The 18,029-nt window shown below is 38.4% G+C and overlaps 1 protein-coding gene across 1 annotated transcript in view; it reads left to right on the forward strand.

Annotated features, from left to right (window-relative positions):
• The first annotated feature begins 14,821 nt into the window (after window positions 1–14,821).
• GABRA2 (gamma-aminobutyric acid type A receptor subunit alpha2) overlaps window positions 14,822–18,029 on the forward strand; it is a 56,172-nt gene continuing 52,964 nt past the window's right edge. Inside the window, exons 1-2 of the mRNA XM_035553492.2 lie at window positions 14,822–15,099; window positions 17,654–17,769. Of these exons, the coding sequence (XP_035409385.1) occupies window positions 15,029–15,099; window positions 17,654–17,769 (187 nt within the window). The 5' untranslated portion in view covers window positions 14,822–15,028. The remainder of the gene's footprint in view (window positions 15,100–17,653; window positions 17,770–18,029) is intronic.

An 18,029-nucleotide genomic window follows, 5' to 3' on the forward strand; every position in this document is an offset into this window, starting at 1 on the left:
TTCCTGCTGGACCATGATGGCTGAATTTACTATATTACTTTTTATTCTACTTAAATGAATGACCTTTAAATAGTAAGAAACGCCCCAAACTAATGCACTTTACTGATGTACCTGATCTGAAAGAGAACTCGATATATTTGTGTCTTTGACTTCATAAAATTTCAGACTTGTTTTAACTCTATTTGTCTAAGATTTCTAAGCCTTTATATGTGTTAAAAAACTTATTGAAAAAAAGTCTTATTTATTTTTCCCTCACCTTAAAAATTCTATATCATGAATGCACCACAAAAAACTTAGAGGTAAATAAGAGAATCAGATATATAAGGTCAGAGCAATAAGAGCACAACAAATGCTTAGTTTGTCTCTTCTCATACTGATTTTAAAGACTGGTTATTTAACACACCCATTTAACATTATTAGGCATATTAAAACTTTACATAAAATCATAGGCACAGCAGCTTAACTTAATGTATTAAATTAACAAGGGATTAAATCTGTTTGAAATGGCTGGAGAGACATTTGCTTTATATTCTGAAATGAATTTTTATGTAAGTCCTACATGGGAATGAGGAGTTGGGTTAATGGCTCTTTTAAGTGCAATAGTGAACTACTTTTAAAATCTAGTGCTTACATTGCAATCACCTCTGCATAGCACAGTTTGTATTCTCATGCAACACCCTCCTGTGTCATGTTGCATAAGACACTGGAGTTTGCACTTTTTCTCCAAAAATGTTTTGTGTGACTTGGGTATTATACGCTTTTTGGTGATAGATAGAGAATAATATTTTCCTGCAGCACAAGAAATTCAGACATAAAGGCTTTATTTTATAGTATATATTAATTTGAAGTAATGCATTGATGGAAAAGATTTGCAGCAATGGGGACTAGAGTCTATCATCTGTAGGGAGAAGCTTGAAGATTAAGTTTAGTTAAACATTTACAGATGTTCATGTTTCCAGTTTTCTAGCTACTTACATGTTTTCTGTTCTGCTGAAAATAAAATAGATGCTGAGCTTTCACCTGCAATTGGAGCAGCTGTTCCTGAACATCCACACCCACTACTCTTCATCCAAATTAAACAATTCTGAAACATATAAGGGAAAAAATAGTAACCTAAATTTTCTCTATTATTATTTATTATTATTAAGCAATTTCTTCAGGAATATGAGTGAGAATTACAGAGAATACATTTTTTTTTTCCTTTTTCTCCAGATCACATCTTTTTGAGATAAAATGTACAAGTTTCTCCAGGCTGACTCCCCAGCTTGTCTTAATCTCAATACTCAGGAATTTTCTCATACTCTCTATCCCCAGGTGGTCATTCATTCTGCTTCTACATAACAGCATTGGTTTCTATAGTTGGAATGAGGTTTGTCTTCTTTTTATATGGTGATAGACAAATTTCTCTGGCACCACAAGTAAAAAGCTTAGTAACTGGTGTGCCATCATGGGAGAGGTGAATCAGAATGTCTTTGGCAGATCTGGCCAGCGGGTAAGATTCAAGTGCCAAGTGCACATGCAGAGGGGGAATTTGCTCTTCAGAACAGTACTCATCTTGCCCTAAAGAAAGTGAAACAGATTAACTTGATTTTTTGACTTTTTTATGTCTTCCCTTTCCTGATAAGAATAACGAGACTCTAGCTTACTGAAGGAAGATATTGTTTATGCATTTCATTTTAAAATGAATCACCACTGACAAAGATCTGATGATGAAATACACAGTTCTGTTCAATAAATGTAGCCCAGTTCTCACCAATTTCACGCTGTTTAAGTGGGAATTATGCCGCTCTCTGATTCTGTGTGATTCTGTGATTCTGCCTCCAGGCAGACCTGTGAAATCAAGCAATGCAATTAGAGCTACAGGACACATTCACTGGTTGGTTACAATCAAAATAAGGCTTGGATATTATGATGGTTTTTAATTTGTAAAATCTATGGATGTCTAATGGTCTGAGAAATGGAACCATGAAATGTAATTTTTTTAGTAGGTTTAAATTCACCTCATATTTCCACTGAGAGGTTTTTAGAGGTCTGCAAATTGAAAAAGGTTGAAACCAAACTGCACTAGTTTATTATACAAAAGGAATGACAGAAGGATGATAAAAGGATATATTTCAAAGCTGTACTTGTAAAATCTGGCCCTTTAATGGAAACACAAAATTATACAGATGATCGTTGTGTTTTCACAGGTATCAGAAGATCTAGTGGTTCAGTGTGCTTTTGTTAAATGAAATGGGGAGTTTTTAGAGAGGACCAAAGGCCTGCCTGGAGGGTATCAGAGGTAGAGGGAGGGAGAGGAAAGCTGGCAACGGGCTGGCAACTGGTGTCAGCCTACCTACAAATAACCTGCTTACTGTTGAGATTCAACTGTATGGTAATTGCAGCATAACCAATTCATTCAAGTCTTGGAGAAGTGCTTTTTGTCATTTTTAGTCTAAATAAATCCCTTCAACTGTTAGGGGAAAATGCAGCATTGTTTTGGGGTGTGTATTTTTTGAAAATTTGTGCACTTTTTTGAATCTCCAGGTGGATTGCTTTACCTCTGCGGTTCATTAACAAAAGCAAACCTTTTTAACTGGCAGCAGCACTGCCCTGGAGGTGCCTCTTCTGCGGAACTAACACAGTTTCTACCGGGCAGAACATGACTCGCTCAGGCTTCAGCAGTCCCTCTTCTGGTGAGTGTGTGAACAGCTATTTCAGGAGCTCGGGTAGACATTCCTTTAATTTTATCCCGATACTCTTTGTTGGATTGATTGATTTCTGCTGCAATGCATGCATTTTATCTCCAAGCTTTATGAGCACCGTAACACATTTATCTCTGCATTTTCTTCTTTAAATGAAGGGTGTCGTGTTTTATAAAATCACAGAAGAGTATTTTGCACAAACTTTTCTGAATTTCTAGTACTTAATTCTGGGTGAGGAACTGGAAGTGAGTTGGTAGTGGTTTCAAGCTACTCCATTTACTAAATCCCATATAAATAGCAGCCCAAAGTCATTGCAACCTTTTTTTGTTTTCTCTATTTAGTCTTATCACTAGATATTTTAACTAATAAAGATTGAAAAAGAAGGCTCTAGAGTTAATATAGGGGAATATACTTCCTTGTAAGAAAGGAGGAGGAGGAAGATTCCTGAACATTGAGAATGGCTTTGTCAGATGATCACACTGTAGAAACATGTGAATGTTAAATCTAGTTTTAATATAGCAAAAAAACAGTACCCAACACACCTAATAAGCAAACTTTTTCAGTAAATACTTCTGTCCTTCTTCCACCTCTGTACAACTGATGTGTCTGTACTATAAAGCATTTGTGTTCTACATTTTGTTGTTTCAGTGACATACAGTTCTATGTCCAGGTATCTCTGAACCTCCGGTTTCTACTTTTAGCCTTAGATATCAAAGTTCCTAACTGAATTCATGAGATAATTTTCTTTCCTTATTATGGTCTTCTTTTAACCTTTCTCATTTCTCTGAGATTTATTATCTATCCTTTGCTTGCCAGTGGTTGGAATACATTTGCCATTTGCTCTTGAAAGGTCTGGTACAGTAAGAGGGGTATGACTACTACTCCCATTAATTCTTCAATGACTTTACTAACCTTTTTCATTCATTTTTTACTTTCCTGATCCTTTTTAAGATGGAGATGAATTATGCATATCAGCTTAATCAAAATCAAGCCTAATCAATCATAGTTTTGTAGTGTATATAGACGATACACATAACAAAAAAAAAAAAATCATGCCTCGCTATCTGTGAGGGAGAAAGAAAAACCATGAAGAGTAACATTTTAAACATTGTAGTGATATAGTAAGTATAGTTTTACTATACAGTAAAACTATACAGTAAAACTGTAATAAGATGTTATATTATTAAAATATTATGTTGAAAATAGACTCTGTCTGTCATTTTCATAGAAAATGCTCTCCTATTTAGGAGAAAATCTCCACACTTGTTCTTGACCCATACATGCATTTTCATGAAACCAGAGAAACCCAAATTATTTCTGATTTATGTAAGCACGTAGTATACTCTTCTGAGGCATTCAGAACAAATACATATATATTTAGAAGATATAAAACTGCAATGTTACTGAATCCATATTGAGCACTATAGGAAAAATCCTAAGCTTATTAAACAAAGGAATGAGCTGTACTCTGTTTCCTATGTCCTTTGGAAGAAGGTAGTTCATCTCAACTAGCTAAAAAATCTTGAAAAAAAAAAAGTCATTGTACATTTAAAAACTGTAGGGTAGATAAGGTAAATGTTTAGCATAATAGAGATGTTTAACCAAGACATGGAAGGTTTTTTTTTGTTGTTGTTTTTTTCCTTAACCATAACCAGCAGACAGTGTGAGTTTTCATGCACACAGAGTGTGAAGTGAAATCAATATACTAATATGCTAATATAGTAATATACTAATATACAACCACCTGCAAGGACAACTCTGTCCAAGAACTGCTCTGTAGTGGTATTTAAATATTTGTGCAATATTAGTTATTATTGTTGGCAAAGTCTGACACTCTTCAAAAGTGTTTGTAGACTCTTACGATAAGATGTGCTCCTCAATTTTTTTCCAGGTATACTATAAAGATACTGCTATCAAAGTTGGCATTTTTTTTCTTCTACCACCAGGAAATAGTGCCAAAATGTTCAAGATGTATAGAGGTAAAACACTTTACTCTGTTCCTGCCAAAAGCTTTCCTAGTCAATGTTCTCTTTCAGTAGACCATTCTCCTGAAGATAATGAAAGAAAGGTTTCCAATCAATATTTGCAAAGTTTGAGCAAAGAATGAGAAACATGTCCAAAAATAGCAAATGGCCAGGGAAGGGAGATCTCTGTTTAAACTGCTGCTTTGCTCCCTTTTCCTTACTGGCTGTTTGTACCTCACACACTCTCCTGCTGCTGGTGTTCCACTCTGCTGGAAACCTTTTATTTTCTGAACTGCATGTATTCAGGACCTGTGGATACCCACTCTTGCTCTCCTGCTTTTGTCCTTCAACAGAAATATGTCTTTTTATTTTTATTTTTATTTTGGTGTTTTCTAGTGACACTTTATCATATCTTCCTTTCTCTCTTCACACCTCATTCTTCAGTTTTCATTATAGTAGGCACAAGAAGGCAAGTCCTGTCTTTCTTTTGCAATACCAGTAACCTCGCCATTTCAGCATCTCCTTTGGACATATTCCAAATTTTCCTTCCTCCTTCCCAAACAGCAGTTTAAAAACTGATCCTTATTATTCCTGATAGGGTCATACATGAATCTTGCACAAAGGTACTGAAGTTTTCTTTCTTCTGAAAAAACTTCCTGGTGTGCCTTAGGATCACATTTGGTTTTCGGTGCCACCTTACAACAGTGATGTAAAAACATCTTTCTTCTCTATTTCTGATTACTGAATAATGAATTTAGCAACAGTTTAAAAGAAGATATTTACAAATGAGGGACACACTAGACTTAGGACTCTGACAGAGTGGAGCAGCTACCTGGCACACCACCTAAGAGCAACCCAGCATCCCTGACTCCTGTACATGTTCCTTCGACAATCTCACCCATTCATGCCTCTGTTCATACTGCAGCAGTAGTGGTCTCTGTCTCCTGAGTAGTCTTTGAGGATCATAAGAGATCTTGCCCTTCTACAAATACAACGAAAGATTTTTTCTTTCCTATCACTTTGTACACAGAAATTTATTTTCACTCCCCTTGCCTTTGAAGTTTGCCTTCAAAATGCCTGCCGAAAAGAATGTAGTCATTCACAAGGTCTTAACTACTCAAGGCCATAAATGCTGCATTTTAAAGTGTTACCGTTGAAGTCTTTGAACTACCTCCAACTCAACATTAATTTTCCTGGGTTACTCGCCTTGAGTTAATTAGTTCTCTGTACTGTCTGCCCACACCTTTGATTTGTTTTAGAGGTTTCCTTACTTGCACGGAAAAAGATTTCTTCTTTCTGCATGTGAGTGAAGTGAAATAATGGTCTGCAGTATTCTGCAAGATTATTAATTCAGGAAGTTGAAAATCATATTGTCATTCTCCATGGGGAAACCTATTATTATTATCACCATTAAGTACTGATTAAATATACATTGTCCTTGTATAAATATATTATGTTAATAGTCCTTCCATGATCTTATAATACTTCAGGATAATTCCAAAACCAATACATGTAGAAAATCCCATTTTAAAAATTGATAACGTACTAATTTTCCTCTACATATACCACCAGATAACGGGTATAAGAGAGATTGTGGAACAAAGGCCAAACTTTGGTCTTGCAGTATGTTTCATAAAAACTGTATGAACATCAAACATTTTTTGTGGGAGGGATTCATCTCGATACAACCAATATAGTGTAATCTGCAGAAAAACCTGAATTAATAGTACTAAAAGTAAGGTTAGCTAATGCCACCTCCTGTCATATATTCATCCTGACATCTCAAAAGTGCCCATTTTATTGAACAATTTTTATAGCTCATATTGCCAAAGTCTACATTGTTAGCAGAGCCTGAGCTACTTTGAAACTTTCTCACATTTCTTGGTACCTCCCAAATAATTGCAAGATATGGATGGTCTTATTCAGGCATAACTCATTCAAATATCGTTCGGGTATTTGGGTGGAATAATGTGATAGTCCCTGCCATTCTTCTGTGAAACATATCCAGAGGACTCACCTTCAAATCAATCTCTGGAATAATAAGAGTCTTGGAAAGAATAATGAGCCTTGTGGAAGTCAAGAGGATTGATTTTGCTGTGATGACTGAGATTTTAACACTACAGCTTGGTTTGCTGGATGACTGGAATGCAGTGATACAAACAACTTGAGGAGATGTAGTAACAATGTGCAATTAAGATTAACATTTTAAAAAGAGACAGAAGTGTTGTGCATTTTTATGAGAGTTGAAGTGCAAAACATATAGTCATGAAAACTGCAAGCAAGCAGAGATTCTTTAAATAATATGTGGGAATAGTATCCAGGATCAATTTATATCTACTCTTTCTTTTTCAGCCAAATAGCATCATGTTGTGTCATTTGAGGAGAGTTACGTGGCTTTACATGTACTATTCACTGCTTTTGAGACATATGTTTTCAACACTGTTGGTGTATTAGTGAAGTGCAAAATTCTTCATTGCAAGAATATTTTTTCAGTTTCTTTTCAGTGATGGAACATCAAAGACTCATTTTCCATTTAAAATAATGTACACAGAATGAAATGAAAAGTACAGAATAACATTTAACTTTGAAATATTCATTTTTCCAAACTATTTACGGTATAACAGAGAAGCATATTGAAGCCTATGATTTTTTTTTTTTTTCCTTTAAGATGGAACAGACTGGTAGAAAACTCAGGAAGCTGAGAATAAAGTCACCCAGAAGAATGAAGGCAGTTGGGTAAGAGATATGTAGTTAAAGAAGAAAAAATATTTATGGTCTCTTTGTGCAATTTGATCCATTTGGTTTTTAGTTTTGCTAAGAAGAAGTTTGAGGAACCCTATGCTTAAACCTGAATTAAAGACAGACCTGCTGCTAAATATCTGTGGGTGAATTCGTTCTGGACAAATATATAATTAAAAAAATGCACAAATAGTCAAGGATATGAAGTTCCTGTTAAACCACTGCCTGTAACAAATGGGAAACAAACAAAAGAAGGGAGTGAGAGTGTGGAGTAAAAAGTTGGAGTTATGTGGCTTGACAAATAAAAATAATAATAATAAAAAAAAACTTTTTTCCTCTCAGTTTTTCCAGTCTCTTGCATCCTAGGTGACTGCCCTCTTCCTTTGGTGTTTGTGCAAACAGATTCAAGCTTTTAGTGAGAGCCAGCACTAGGGAGGAGCCTGCTCTTGCTAAAAGGTGTGTTTGAGACTTCTTCTATTCATACTTGCTTCACGATACAGTGGCAATTCAGGCTGAGCTAAAATACCCCTTCATCAGAGGCAGTGCTGTATTCCTGAGGATGGGATGAGGAGCTGCTGGAGCTGCCCCTGTGCTACAGCATCCCTTGGGTCTTGCCAGCAAAAACAAGGGACATGCAATGTGCCAGAGCAAGCCTCTGTAGCAGGATGGTGCACAGAGATTCTTGCTTTGTTGGCCATGAAGGAAGAGAGCCTGTTGTTGTGTTCCCAAAAGCTGGTGTGCAACTTTGACCCCCCACACCAGGGACTTGTCAGTCTGAGGTGAGGCTCTTGTCCAGGGTCTTCAGCAGCAGTGTCTTCAGCACTCCAGGTCTTGTCCAGGGTCTTCAGCAGTAGCGAAACTGCAGAGCACAGAGCTCAGAATCAATTAAAAAGGGCATAACAAGTTCCCTCTTTTCATAGTCTTGATGTTTCATAAAATCTTGCCCATGGCACACTTTTTATGTGGTGGATTTGAATAGCACTGTCCAGAGCTTTTGGGTAACACAGAACTTGCTTTGTAGATAGCAGCACAATATTCTGCTAGCAGCTGCTCATTTGCGCTCTCCTGTCAAGCAGTTGCTACCCAGATGCTTGCAAGTACAATGCTGTGTTGACACAACCTAATTATCTGCCATGTGCAACTATTTATACATTCTCACTATGTTAGTGAGATATGAGGGCAGCTCTATTTTTCCTTAAAAATCCCTTTGCACTCACAGGCAGTATTGACTCAGTGTTGTGGAAATGAATATTAAAATGTAGCCTAGTTTTCTCCCCATTTAGAGCATGGAAGGCTGCTGCAAACTTGCATGTGAAAGAGAAGGCATGCTTTGGGTTCCCTTAGGGAGTCATCTCTGTTTCATTGGTGATTCATTTCTTGAAAGGAGAGGAAGGAAGATATAGCCTGCTAACACCAAATGCCATCTTTTTATCTTTTTATTTATTTATTTCAGTCCAGGGCACTCTCAAAGCATGTAACTACTGGAGTGTGGCTGGACTGAGGGATGCTGAAATCTGCTTTTTTTTGGGTTGTGCTTGGCACTCACTTGCACTGAAACATGGGGAGGTGGGGGGTGGTAGGGGTAAAGGGGGATAGGATCCATACTGCCAGCTTGCTAGGAGCATTTTCGATTTGTGCAGCATTGTGTACTTTAACCTCCTCCCATAGAGCTGGTTAAGAACCCCCCTAACCATCTCCTCAGGAGCCACCTACCCAGCTACCTACCCAGAGTTTCCTTACCTCTGTATCTGTTGATGCAGCAAGTGACCCTCTAGGAAACTGCAGTATGTGGAGAGGGTATTGAAATTGATCAGTTCGTTAATGCAAATGTCTTCACCATCATCTAATTTTCATCCTGTGTAATGTCATCTGCAGCGTGCAGAAAAGCTGAATTCTTCTTTTAAATGCATAAAAATACTATAATGGCAATTACTTAACCCAGATATGTTTATAAATAGCTCAATGTTTTTGCAAATTGTGAGCAAGCTGTCACAGGCTAGAGCTACATCCACAAGCAATTATGTGGTTTATATTTTTTTTAACAAACACGGGACATAGCACAGCATTCATTTTTTCCTCTTAAATCTTACAATCTAGTCTCCATAGGCTAAGAAGCTACATTTGTGTAGTATGGAGCAATGCTTTTGTTGCTGAATTTAGGCAAGACACTTCATGTTAGAACTGTCTTTGGATTGTTTGTGGTTAGTGATAGAAGAAGACATTCACCTGTGTTTTAGCTAACACTAATCAAAGATAGCAGGAAATTCTTTGAAGTTCCAGGAGGCAGAATCATTTTTAAAATGCAGATTTTTGCCACCCAAGATAAGGTAATCTCAGTTCAGCAACAAATGTTTTCCTGACTAGGAGCAGTTATTGGGCTGTTAAGTGGATTCTGGCCTTTCTTTTAAGCATTACTAAAATTAGGGTGAGGGCTGAATTTTTTATCAGGACTCCAGAGTAAAGACTCTTTACCCAGAGTAAAGGTTGTGTTTTTTTGTAAAATCACTTTCAGCCTGCTGTGATATGTGAGCTCCCCATAGATGTGAAAACAAGAATATGTAGCTGAAGAAAACTATCGTTCTTTATAAAAGCAGATCTCCTCTTCCATTCACTCAGACCAAGAGTTATGAGCCAGTTTTATTCATCTGAGCGTTCCTGTCCCAGTGGGTGCATGCGTTGCTTTGCCCTCTGCTGCTTGCCTTATGTTTGTCCTGTCAAGGAAGATCTACTCTAAAAAGATGATGCAGGTCTCGCTGCTCCTGATAGATGGCAAAGACTCTCTGCTCATTCCCTGTGTTGATCTCGGTGTGTTTGGAGAAGACTGAAAATCCTGATATGTGTTTTAAGGTTCAAATATAGGGGATGTATAGTCCTGGAAAAGAAAAAAAGAAAAAAACACTCATCAACATGTAAGATGAGAATCTGGGAAAGCTCAGATTAGTTTCCTGATCTTCTGAACTTCTCAGTGTGCTTTGGCAAGTAACTTAAAGCCAGTCACAAATAGTTGAATTAAAGATGGCAATGGCCATTTACTTCTGCTCTTCATCCGGTACCCTAGCTGAAGATTGTATGATAGTTAGGCCTTTTGAATAAGCACAGAAAATGTTCCCGGTCTTGGAGTTTCATAGATAAACAGAATATCCCAAAGATTAAATTTGTTCAGGCACTTACAAGACTGGGCACCACATAAAGCCATAAGATTTGGCTTGCTGTCTTGCTTGTTATACTAGCCTTTATTGCTGAATGGTGCATTTCAAAATGATATCACCTCTCTGAGGGGTTTGTGGAACTTTCTTGCAGAAAGTCAGTGACTGGAGGGGTGTTGGAGACCTGCGTCTTCTTTTCTTACAGATTTCTTATTTCAAATTGTCAGTTCAATGTGGCATAACACAGAGATGATCCTGGAAGAAAGGGAAAGAAGCGACACCTTTCTGCTGCAATTAGCATCCATGTAGATATGTGAGGAACCAGTCTAGGGACTGACTCGGTTGAAAACTAATTTCCCCCTTTGACTTTTTATTTTGTCATGATTCATATAGATAAAATTAAATAGCATATTTTTTTTAAATTGCATAGCCAATTGTACCTTGATTACATATACAAATTTAAGATATGTAAAACAGTCTTTCTAGTTATGAATACCATATTGATTGACAGATGTGTATTATGCCTTTTAACAGATTAAAACATTTATAAAAAAGCATGCCTCATACTAAAAAAAAAATAAAAAAAGTCTGCTGCTATGTTACACCTAAAAAATTCTGACATATTGCTTCGATTTTCATATATATGCATCACTTTAACTGAATCCCAATGATTATTTTTTTTATCCTTACAGGTAAGACTCTAGCTGGCCTAGATATAAGGCTGAAGATTATTCTCAGGCAACACAAAGTATATGATGATTACCTCAATCTGCCAAAAATTTTGTCTGGAGGTAGTGTACTCTTGAACATACCCCAGATCTTCATGCTGTGTTAATCACTGCTTGGCATTACTTGATTATGTCCACAACTGAAGATGTTTACTGCCACCTCTCTAATGGCTACAAAAGTGAGGTACTGTTTTTCTGTAATTTTTTCTCCCCAAAGGATGGAATAACTTTGTCATCTCATTTAAATGATTCTTACAAGCAAAGGAAGCAGTCAAGTTAGTGTTTTGCAATCCAGAAAATGACTAACCTGGGCTTCACCTCCCCTGTGCTTCTATTACCTCTAAGCTGGAAGAAGTACTTACAAAATGTCACATACCTGCACTGCTATTCAATTTGTCCTCACAGGGGAAGTGTTTCTAATCTCAGAGAGGTATTGTGAAACACCATTTATCAGCGTGTGCAGGGCTTTGAGATCCTTGGTAAGTGGATAATATAATGTAAGGTCCTATTATAAGATACTTTAAAATATCAAAATAGGGATTGAATTCTAGTCATATGTACCAGCAAATAAAGCAGAAAATATATAAAGCCCTTTAAGTAAAATAGTTAACAAATTACAAATAATTAAAATTTAAAATAAATGCTGGAAATAACTCTTTGTGGGCCTACAGTTTCCAGCAGATGCATTCAAATCTTCAGTTCAGTGGCATGACTCTCTGCCTCCTAGGGTGCTTGCATCAGGGCTCAGGAGAGTCTCACCAACCCAGATGATGTGCTGGATGCTGCGTATGACTCATGGCTAACTAAAATTCAATAATAAGAAATAGCATTCAATACCACTTGGCAAATAATAAGGCAGAAAGGAAGAAAGAGTTCCCTGTTGACCGTGGATCTGAGCGGGCCCAAGTGCTCTGCTGCTAACCGAGTCGTAACATATCTGGTGTTTGTGAAACCTGAGGCAGGCAGGCACGTCACCCAACAAAACACAGCAGTACCACTCTTTTATCTTCCAATGCTTTCCAGTTCATCAGCATCGTGGGTTATAAGTGTGTGCGTCTATCATAAAGATCCTTCTCTCTGGTTGTAATTATATTGCCTCTGATATCTTATGTACTGCCTCAGTAACCTGCCCCTGCACTCAGCTTCACTGCAACTTGAGATGCCCCATAGCTCTGTCCAAATTGGCTGAGAATAGGAATAAGGAGTTATTTTCAAGTTTCTAATCCTTTTAAGGTATGTGCTTTATCTGAAGTGTGACTTCAATTTATAAAACTATGTTTAAATCTCTAGGAATATCACCAGTAAGTAAGTGTAATCAGAGCCTAAAACCCAGCACATATTTCTGGGGGAAGGCTTTGAGCACTATCTCGTTATAAATACATACCTTGCCCCATGTGGCTTTTGAAGAATGACAATATGCTATCATAGCAACAAGAAGCCACTGTGACTGCTTTCCTTAATAAATATGTTTTTCTATTTTTTGATGCAAATCACATACAAAAACCAGAATCCAATTTTGTGTTATGGTTAATTGAAATTACTTTTGGGAAGGAATGCCATGAATACCTGTGGGGAAAAAAAGATTCTGCTTTTATTATGTAACATATTTCAAATTAATCAGAAAGGGTCTTTACTTTTGATGATGTTTTCTTTCTGCTTATTGATATTTGTGAAGTCACCCTGTCTTAGGATGAGTAATTCAAGCTAGTTTTCTTTACTGCGAGGGTTGATGTTTCCTTCAGTATCAGCTCTTAATTCTGCAGAATCATTTACAACCAGGTTTTTCTGTTCTTTCTGCTAAGATGTGAGGACTTACAGGCAGATCCAAAGAAAGCTTGAGATTGACTGCAGAGGTGATCAGATACCTGATCAGATAATGAGGAAATGAGAGCATTTTCACATCAGGGGAGATGAGGCTGTGGGATCTTAGGCCCAGGGTGAGAAGGCTGCTGAATGAATGATCTTCAGATTGCAGTTTTTGCATTCGTGTCCTTACCATTGTCATTTTACTGGTTATTTAATATCAAAGAAAAACAGCTTGTTCCCTCTCTTGTCCCATTCTTGCTGCAGATTATGAAAAAAGCTCAGAGCCGGAAGAAACAGAACAACCTGACAGCCCAAGCACTTCTCTTCCTTCTTTTGTCTCAGGCTCTGCTGTGGAGTCGCTCAGCCACTAGAGGAGAAGGAAAACAGGAGGACCTCTGGTTGCAACCAGCAACAATTAGGAAGCAAGAAACTGAGGGAAAACAGCAGAGAGTAGGAAAAGGAATCCCCAGGTTTTTGCAGTTGATTCGATAGATAACTGAAAAAAAGTAGCAATTCTTCCTTTTGCTCCTCCCCCCACACACCATGTCTGTGCACGCAATTTCACATGTTCATTCGGGAACTGGTCATGATTCAGAAGCAAGCAAAAAGCCTTCACTCTAAATGCAACAGACAGGTAGGCCAGCGATGTTAAGAGGGTAACTGAAAACTGTTTTCTGCAACTAATGGTTCGAAAGGAAAGGAGATAGACATTGGCTTAAAAAAAATAACGCAATGTTATTGCTGGTGCTGTTTTCAAGTTAACAACGCAAAATGAGGGCACACTAAATATAAACCCTTATATTTGTCAAGACTGTCCTCATCCACTTGCACTGGAAAGCCTAAAATTCATGGGAAGGGATCCTAGCATAGGGCCAGCTACTACTGAAGGAGCACCGCGCGTTACCAAGGAGGGCAGCGCGACTGAAAAGACAACACAACAGAAACTAATAAAAAAAAAAAAAAAAAAGGAAAGAAAAAGCCAGGTTCGTTTCGTTGTCTTGGCTGCCTGCACCCTCCGCTCACTTGCAATGACAGACTTTTCTTCTTTCCGCATCTCAATTAGGCTGTGCCAACGGGCGGGGAAGGGAATGGCGATGAGAGGGGGCCGGGGGGCGGCCACTTGCCCGCACCACACCGCAGGCCATACCCACGGCGCGCTCAACAAGCGGCGACCGAAAGGCCGAGGAGGGCCACCCAAAGCGCTGTTTGTCGTTTATTTATTTATTTATTTTGGGGTGGCGGCGTTCCGTTGCGGACGCGAGGCCACCGCAGCCCCCCTGTCAGGAGCGGCCGTTTCAGCAGGGTGACTTGCATCTTCCCTGCCCCCGCGCCGGCACCGGGGCCGGGGGGGGCCCGTTCCCTCACCCTCCCCATCTGAAGCCCCCCCTTCCCACCCCGGCTGCTCCCAGGTAGGGTCCGTGGGGGTCGCCGCCGGCCGCGGGTAGCCCTATGGCCGCTAACGGTCGCTGCAGGGCCACTAACGGGGGCTGCCCCCCCCCGGCGGTGGGCGCTCGGCTGGGGGCGGCTCGACCGCGGTCCCTTCGCCGAGCCCTGTGACACCCCCGTGGCCCCCCTCCCTCGGCTGCGGTGTGCCGTAGAGAGGCGAGGAATGGTTAAACCCCGGTCTTTTTATACATGCGTCTTTTTTTTTTTTTTTTTTTTTTTTCGTCTTGGGGCTTTCAGCTTACGGAAAAGGAAAGCATCTGATGCGTCTGCTCACATGCCACTTTTGGTCATACGTTGCCTCTTTGCACAGAGCAGGATCGCTGGGAAAGATGGAGATACAATAAGTTGCTAGTAGTGAAAAGTGCTGCAGAAATAACCCGGCGGTTTCCCTTCTCCACCGAAGTGACATATTTTTTTCTTTGGGTTAAGTTGAAACCGCTGCCTGGCGGAGCCTGACTGTAGCTGAGAGTGGGTTTGTGTTTTTCTTGCACCGTTAGGTTTTGCAAAGAGCGGCGATGAAGAGGAAGCTGGCACTCTCCAAGATGCAGTTGGTTCTTCTCGTTTTATTGGTGTGGCTACCAACAAGGTGAGGGGATGTTTAATTGTGTCGTTCGGTGCAAACATATATGTTGTGATCTTCTAAGGGTAAGCTTGTGTGAGAGGTTATAGAAGTGGAGTGTATAAATCTCTCTTAGCTGTTCGAATGCAGTATTACATAGTTTCCAGAGCAAATGTCGTGGGAGAAGGCAGTCCGGGGATCATATAAATGTTAACGACTTGTCCTTAAACAGTTTGTGAATTGATGCTTTATTTCATTGTGTCAAAGAAGAACTAAATTTTAAATGCCTTATTGTAAAATCTGATTCTTAAAGATATATTGGAGTTACCCTATCACAATGATTCTGTACCATACAGAACAGTTAAGATGTAGAAACAGATTATTGTGGTCAAATAGCAAATCATAGTCTAAAATAATGCTGGCTTTTTTTTTTTTTTTTTTAAATACGGGCATGTCTTTTTTTTTTTTGGTCTCTTTTTTGGTCAACATAACAGAATTTAGAATGATACTTAAGCTTTACACCTCTAGGTGGAGATAGCATACAACTTCACAATCGCATATAATAAAACAATAGCTTCATTTATTAATCAACTTTTTTATTTTGTTTGAAGTTCCCCATTTCTAAAGTGACAACGTAAGAGAAAGTAATTTTAATCATACAATTAGTTTTGTGTTTCCCACGGTCCCTAAACATCCCTAAATTGTAGTTTTTAACTTTGGTTTACTTGCTGTGGTTCTCACTGCAGTAGGTCTTGACCTAATACGGTACTGGTCATAAGCTAAACAATGCAAGTTTCAGATGATTTAAAATGTCTACATTCATCTTTGTCTATTTCCTAGTGAACAAAATATTTCCTGAAACTATATTTCTTATTTCACTTTATACCTAACAATGGTGCAGTATTAGTTGAGTCACAGTGGGCCAGATCCTGCAAGCCCTACTCAAGTGAGTAATCGCACTGACGTCAAAGAGGCTACATGCGTAATTAAGGAGTTTATGCCTGAGTAAAGTTTGCAGGATGAAACCCTAATTTGATACAATTGTATGATCTAGTTTTTTTCATGGTATCCTGACTTCAAAAAACTGTGATATCTGAAAAAGAAGCTTAAAAATGGCAGATACTTAAAGCACAGAAATACATTAAAAAATAAAATAAAATGTGAATCATCCAGTAATTAAGAATAAACTCACACATCAGTAATATCACACATGATATTTTGGTATTTGTTTTATAAGTTATCTGATTTGGGTTGATTATGTGGTTTGTATAATGGAAAGCACAGACTGCAATGATTTACATGTAAATACTTCCTCCATGCTGTTGAATTGGGGACCAACAAAAAGCCATGTCTTTAGTCATTTTATATCTTGCTTGAAAGAAAATGTCACCTAAACCCACTTCTGGTTTAGAGTAGGAAGAAAACATGTTCGTTTTTATGGTGTAATTAGTCATTCAGAATGCCTTGAACAGTAGTTTATTTAGGGATGATAACTACCCAAAATTTCAGATTAAACATGTAGATGGCTAAAAAAGCTATAAATAATAGTGCATGTAGCAAATGATGCTTTGCTTCCTTAATACCTAATGCTCTGGTATTAAGTAGGTACAATAGATGAGCTCGTGCATTTCACATGCATGGTACTTAAAATTGTTGGTACAGTAACATTTGCATGTGTAAGGGTTTCTGCAAGGTAGGGTTTTCCTAGTGTGCAAAACCTTTGGTTTGGGTGTCCAGGTCTGGGAGGACTGTTCCTAACCACCCCTGTCTGGGCAGCAGGTTCATGCTCCAGCCCCTAGTCTATTCCACAAATATATGACCCATAAATACTGGAACATCTCTTTCTTTGTTGGGAAAGTTTGAAGCAATTGATGACCTATAGATTCTTCTTGACACTACATATATGTTTTTTTCTATCTAACTTTTGTAAGGTTTGTCTGCATCTAGTGGAACCTCAGATAGTGTGCTTTTTATAACAAAACAGCATTTAGAAACAGGAAGGCTAACCGCAGCTATCCTGCAGCTTGCTAGTCAGCATCGTTGTTCCCACCCACCAAATACTGACATCAGAGGACTCCCTGAGCATGATTGCTGGAGTTTTCCCTCGTTAGTTCTTCTGGTCATGTACTTAACATGACCATTGGGTGGAGGCATATCCACAGGATTTATCCAGAGAGTGCACTTAGGTGCGGACTGATAGGATGGAGCTTGAAGGAGACGGTTTTGTGTGTGGGAACTCAGGTTATCAGTCTGGGAGTGACATGCCACTGGGACCTGGGAAGCTCTTTCACGTTTTTGTACCTGGACAGCCAAATGTGTTAGTGCAGCCTCACTGTGATGTAATACTGGATAGAAGTAGAGGCTACTGGAGAATCACTACCAGGAAATTTTAAGTGATATGCCATAGACTGTTATGTTTCTGACCATGTTATACATAAATTGTGTATTTGTAGACTCTTAATTGCACTCTTCATGTTAGAAGGCAAAAAGGTAAATATTCAAGGCCAGCCGGCAAAAACTGCATGTTGAGTGTACATAAAAACATATCTAGCACTTTCTAAAATGTAAAATGTCCATTTAGATCAGTGCTGGCTGACTCCCTGGAAGACGAAGCTAAGAATAACATCACCATCTTTACAAGAATTCTAGACAGACTTCTGGATGGTTATGATAATCGTCTTAGACCTGGATTAGGAGGTAAAAAAAAAAACAATTAAAGATTGATTTTAAAAAGCCAGTTTTACTGTACAGATTTTATGCGGTGATATTCTTTTTTTTTTTCCCTAACAACTGATATGTATTTTTATAAATTATTTATAACTCTATATTCACACAGTTGAATCATTTGAAGTTTGAGGAAGATAACATCTATGAATGGAAAGGAGGCACTTTCACACATTTATCTTAAGTAAAGAGAAAAAAATCTGGAGATTTAACATAGTAAAATGGAATGAGAA

Source organism: Cygnus atratus, chromosome 4, assembly GCF_013377495.2.
Source record: "Cygnus atratus isolate AKBS03 ecotype Queensland, Australia chromosome 4, CAtr_DNAZoo_HiC_assembly, whole genome shotgun sequence".
Lineage (NCBI taxonomy): Eukaryota > Metazoa > Chordata > Aves > Anseriformes > Anatidae > Cygnus > Cygnus atratus.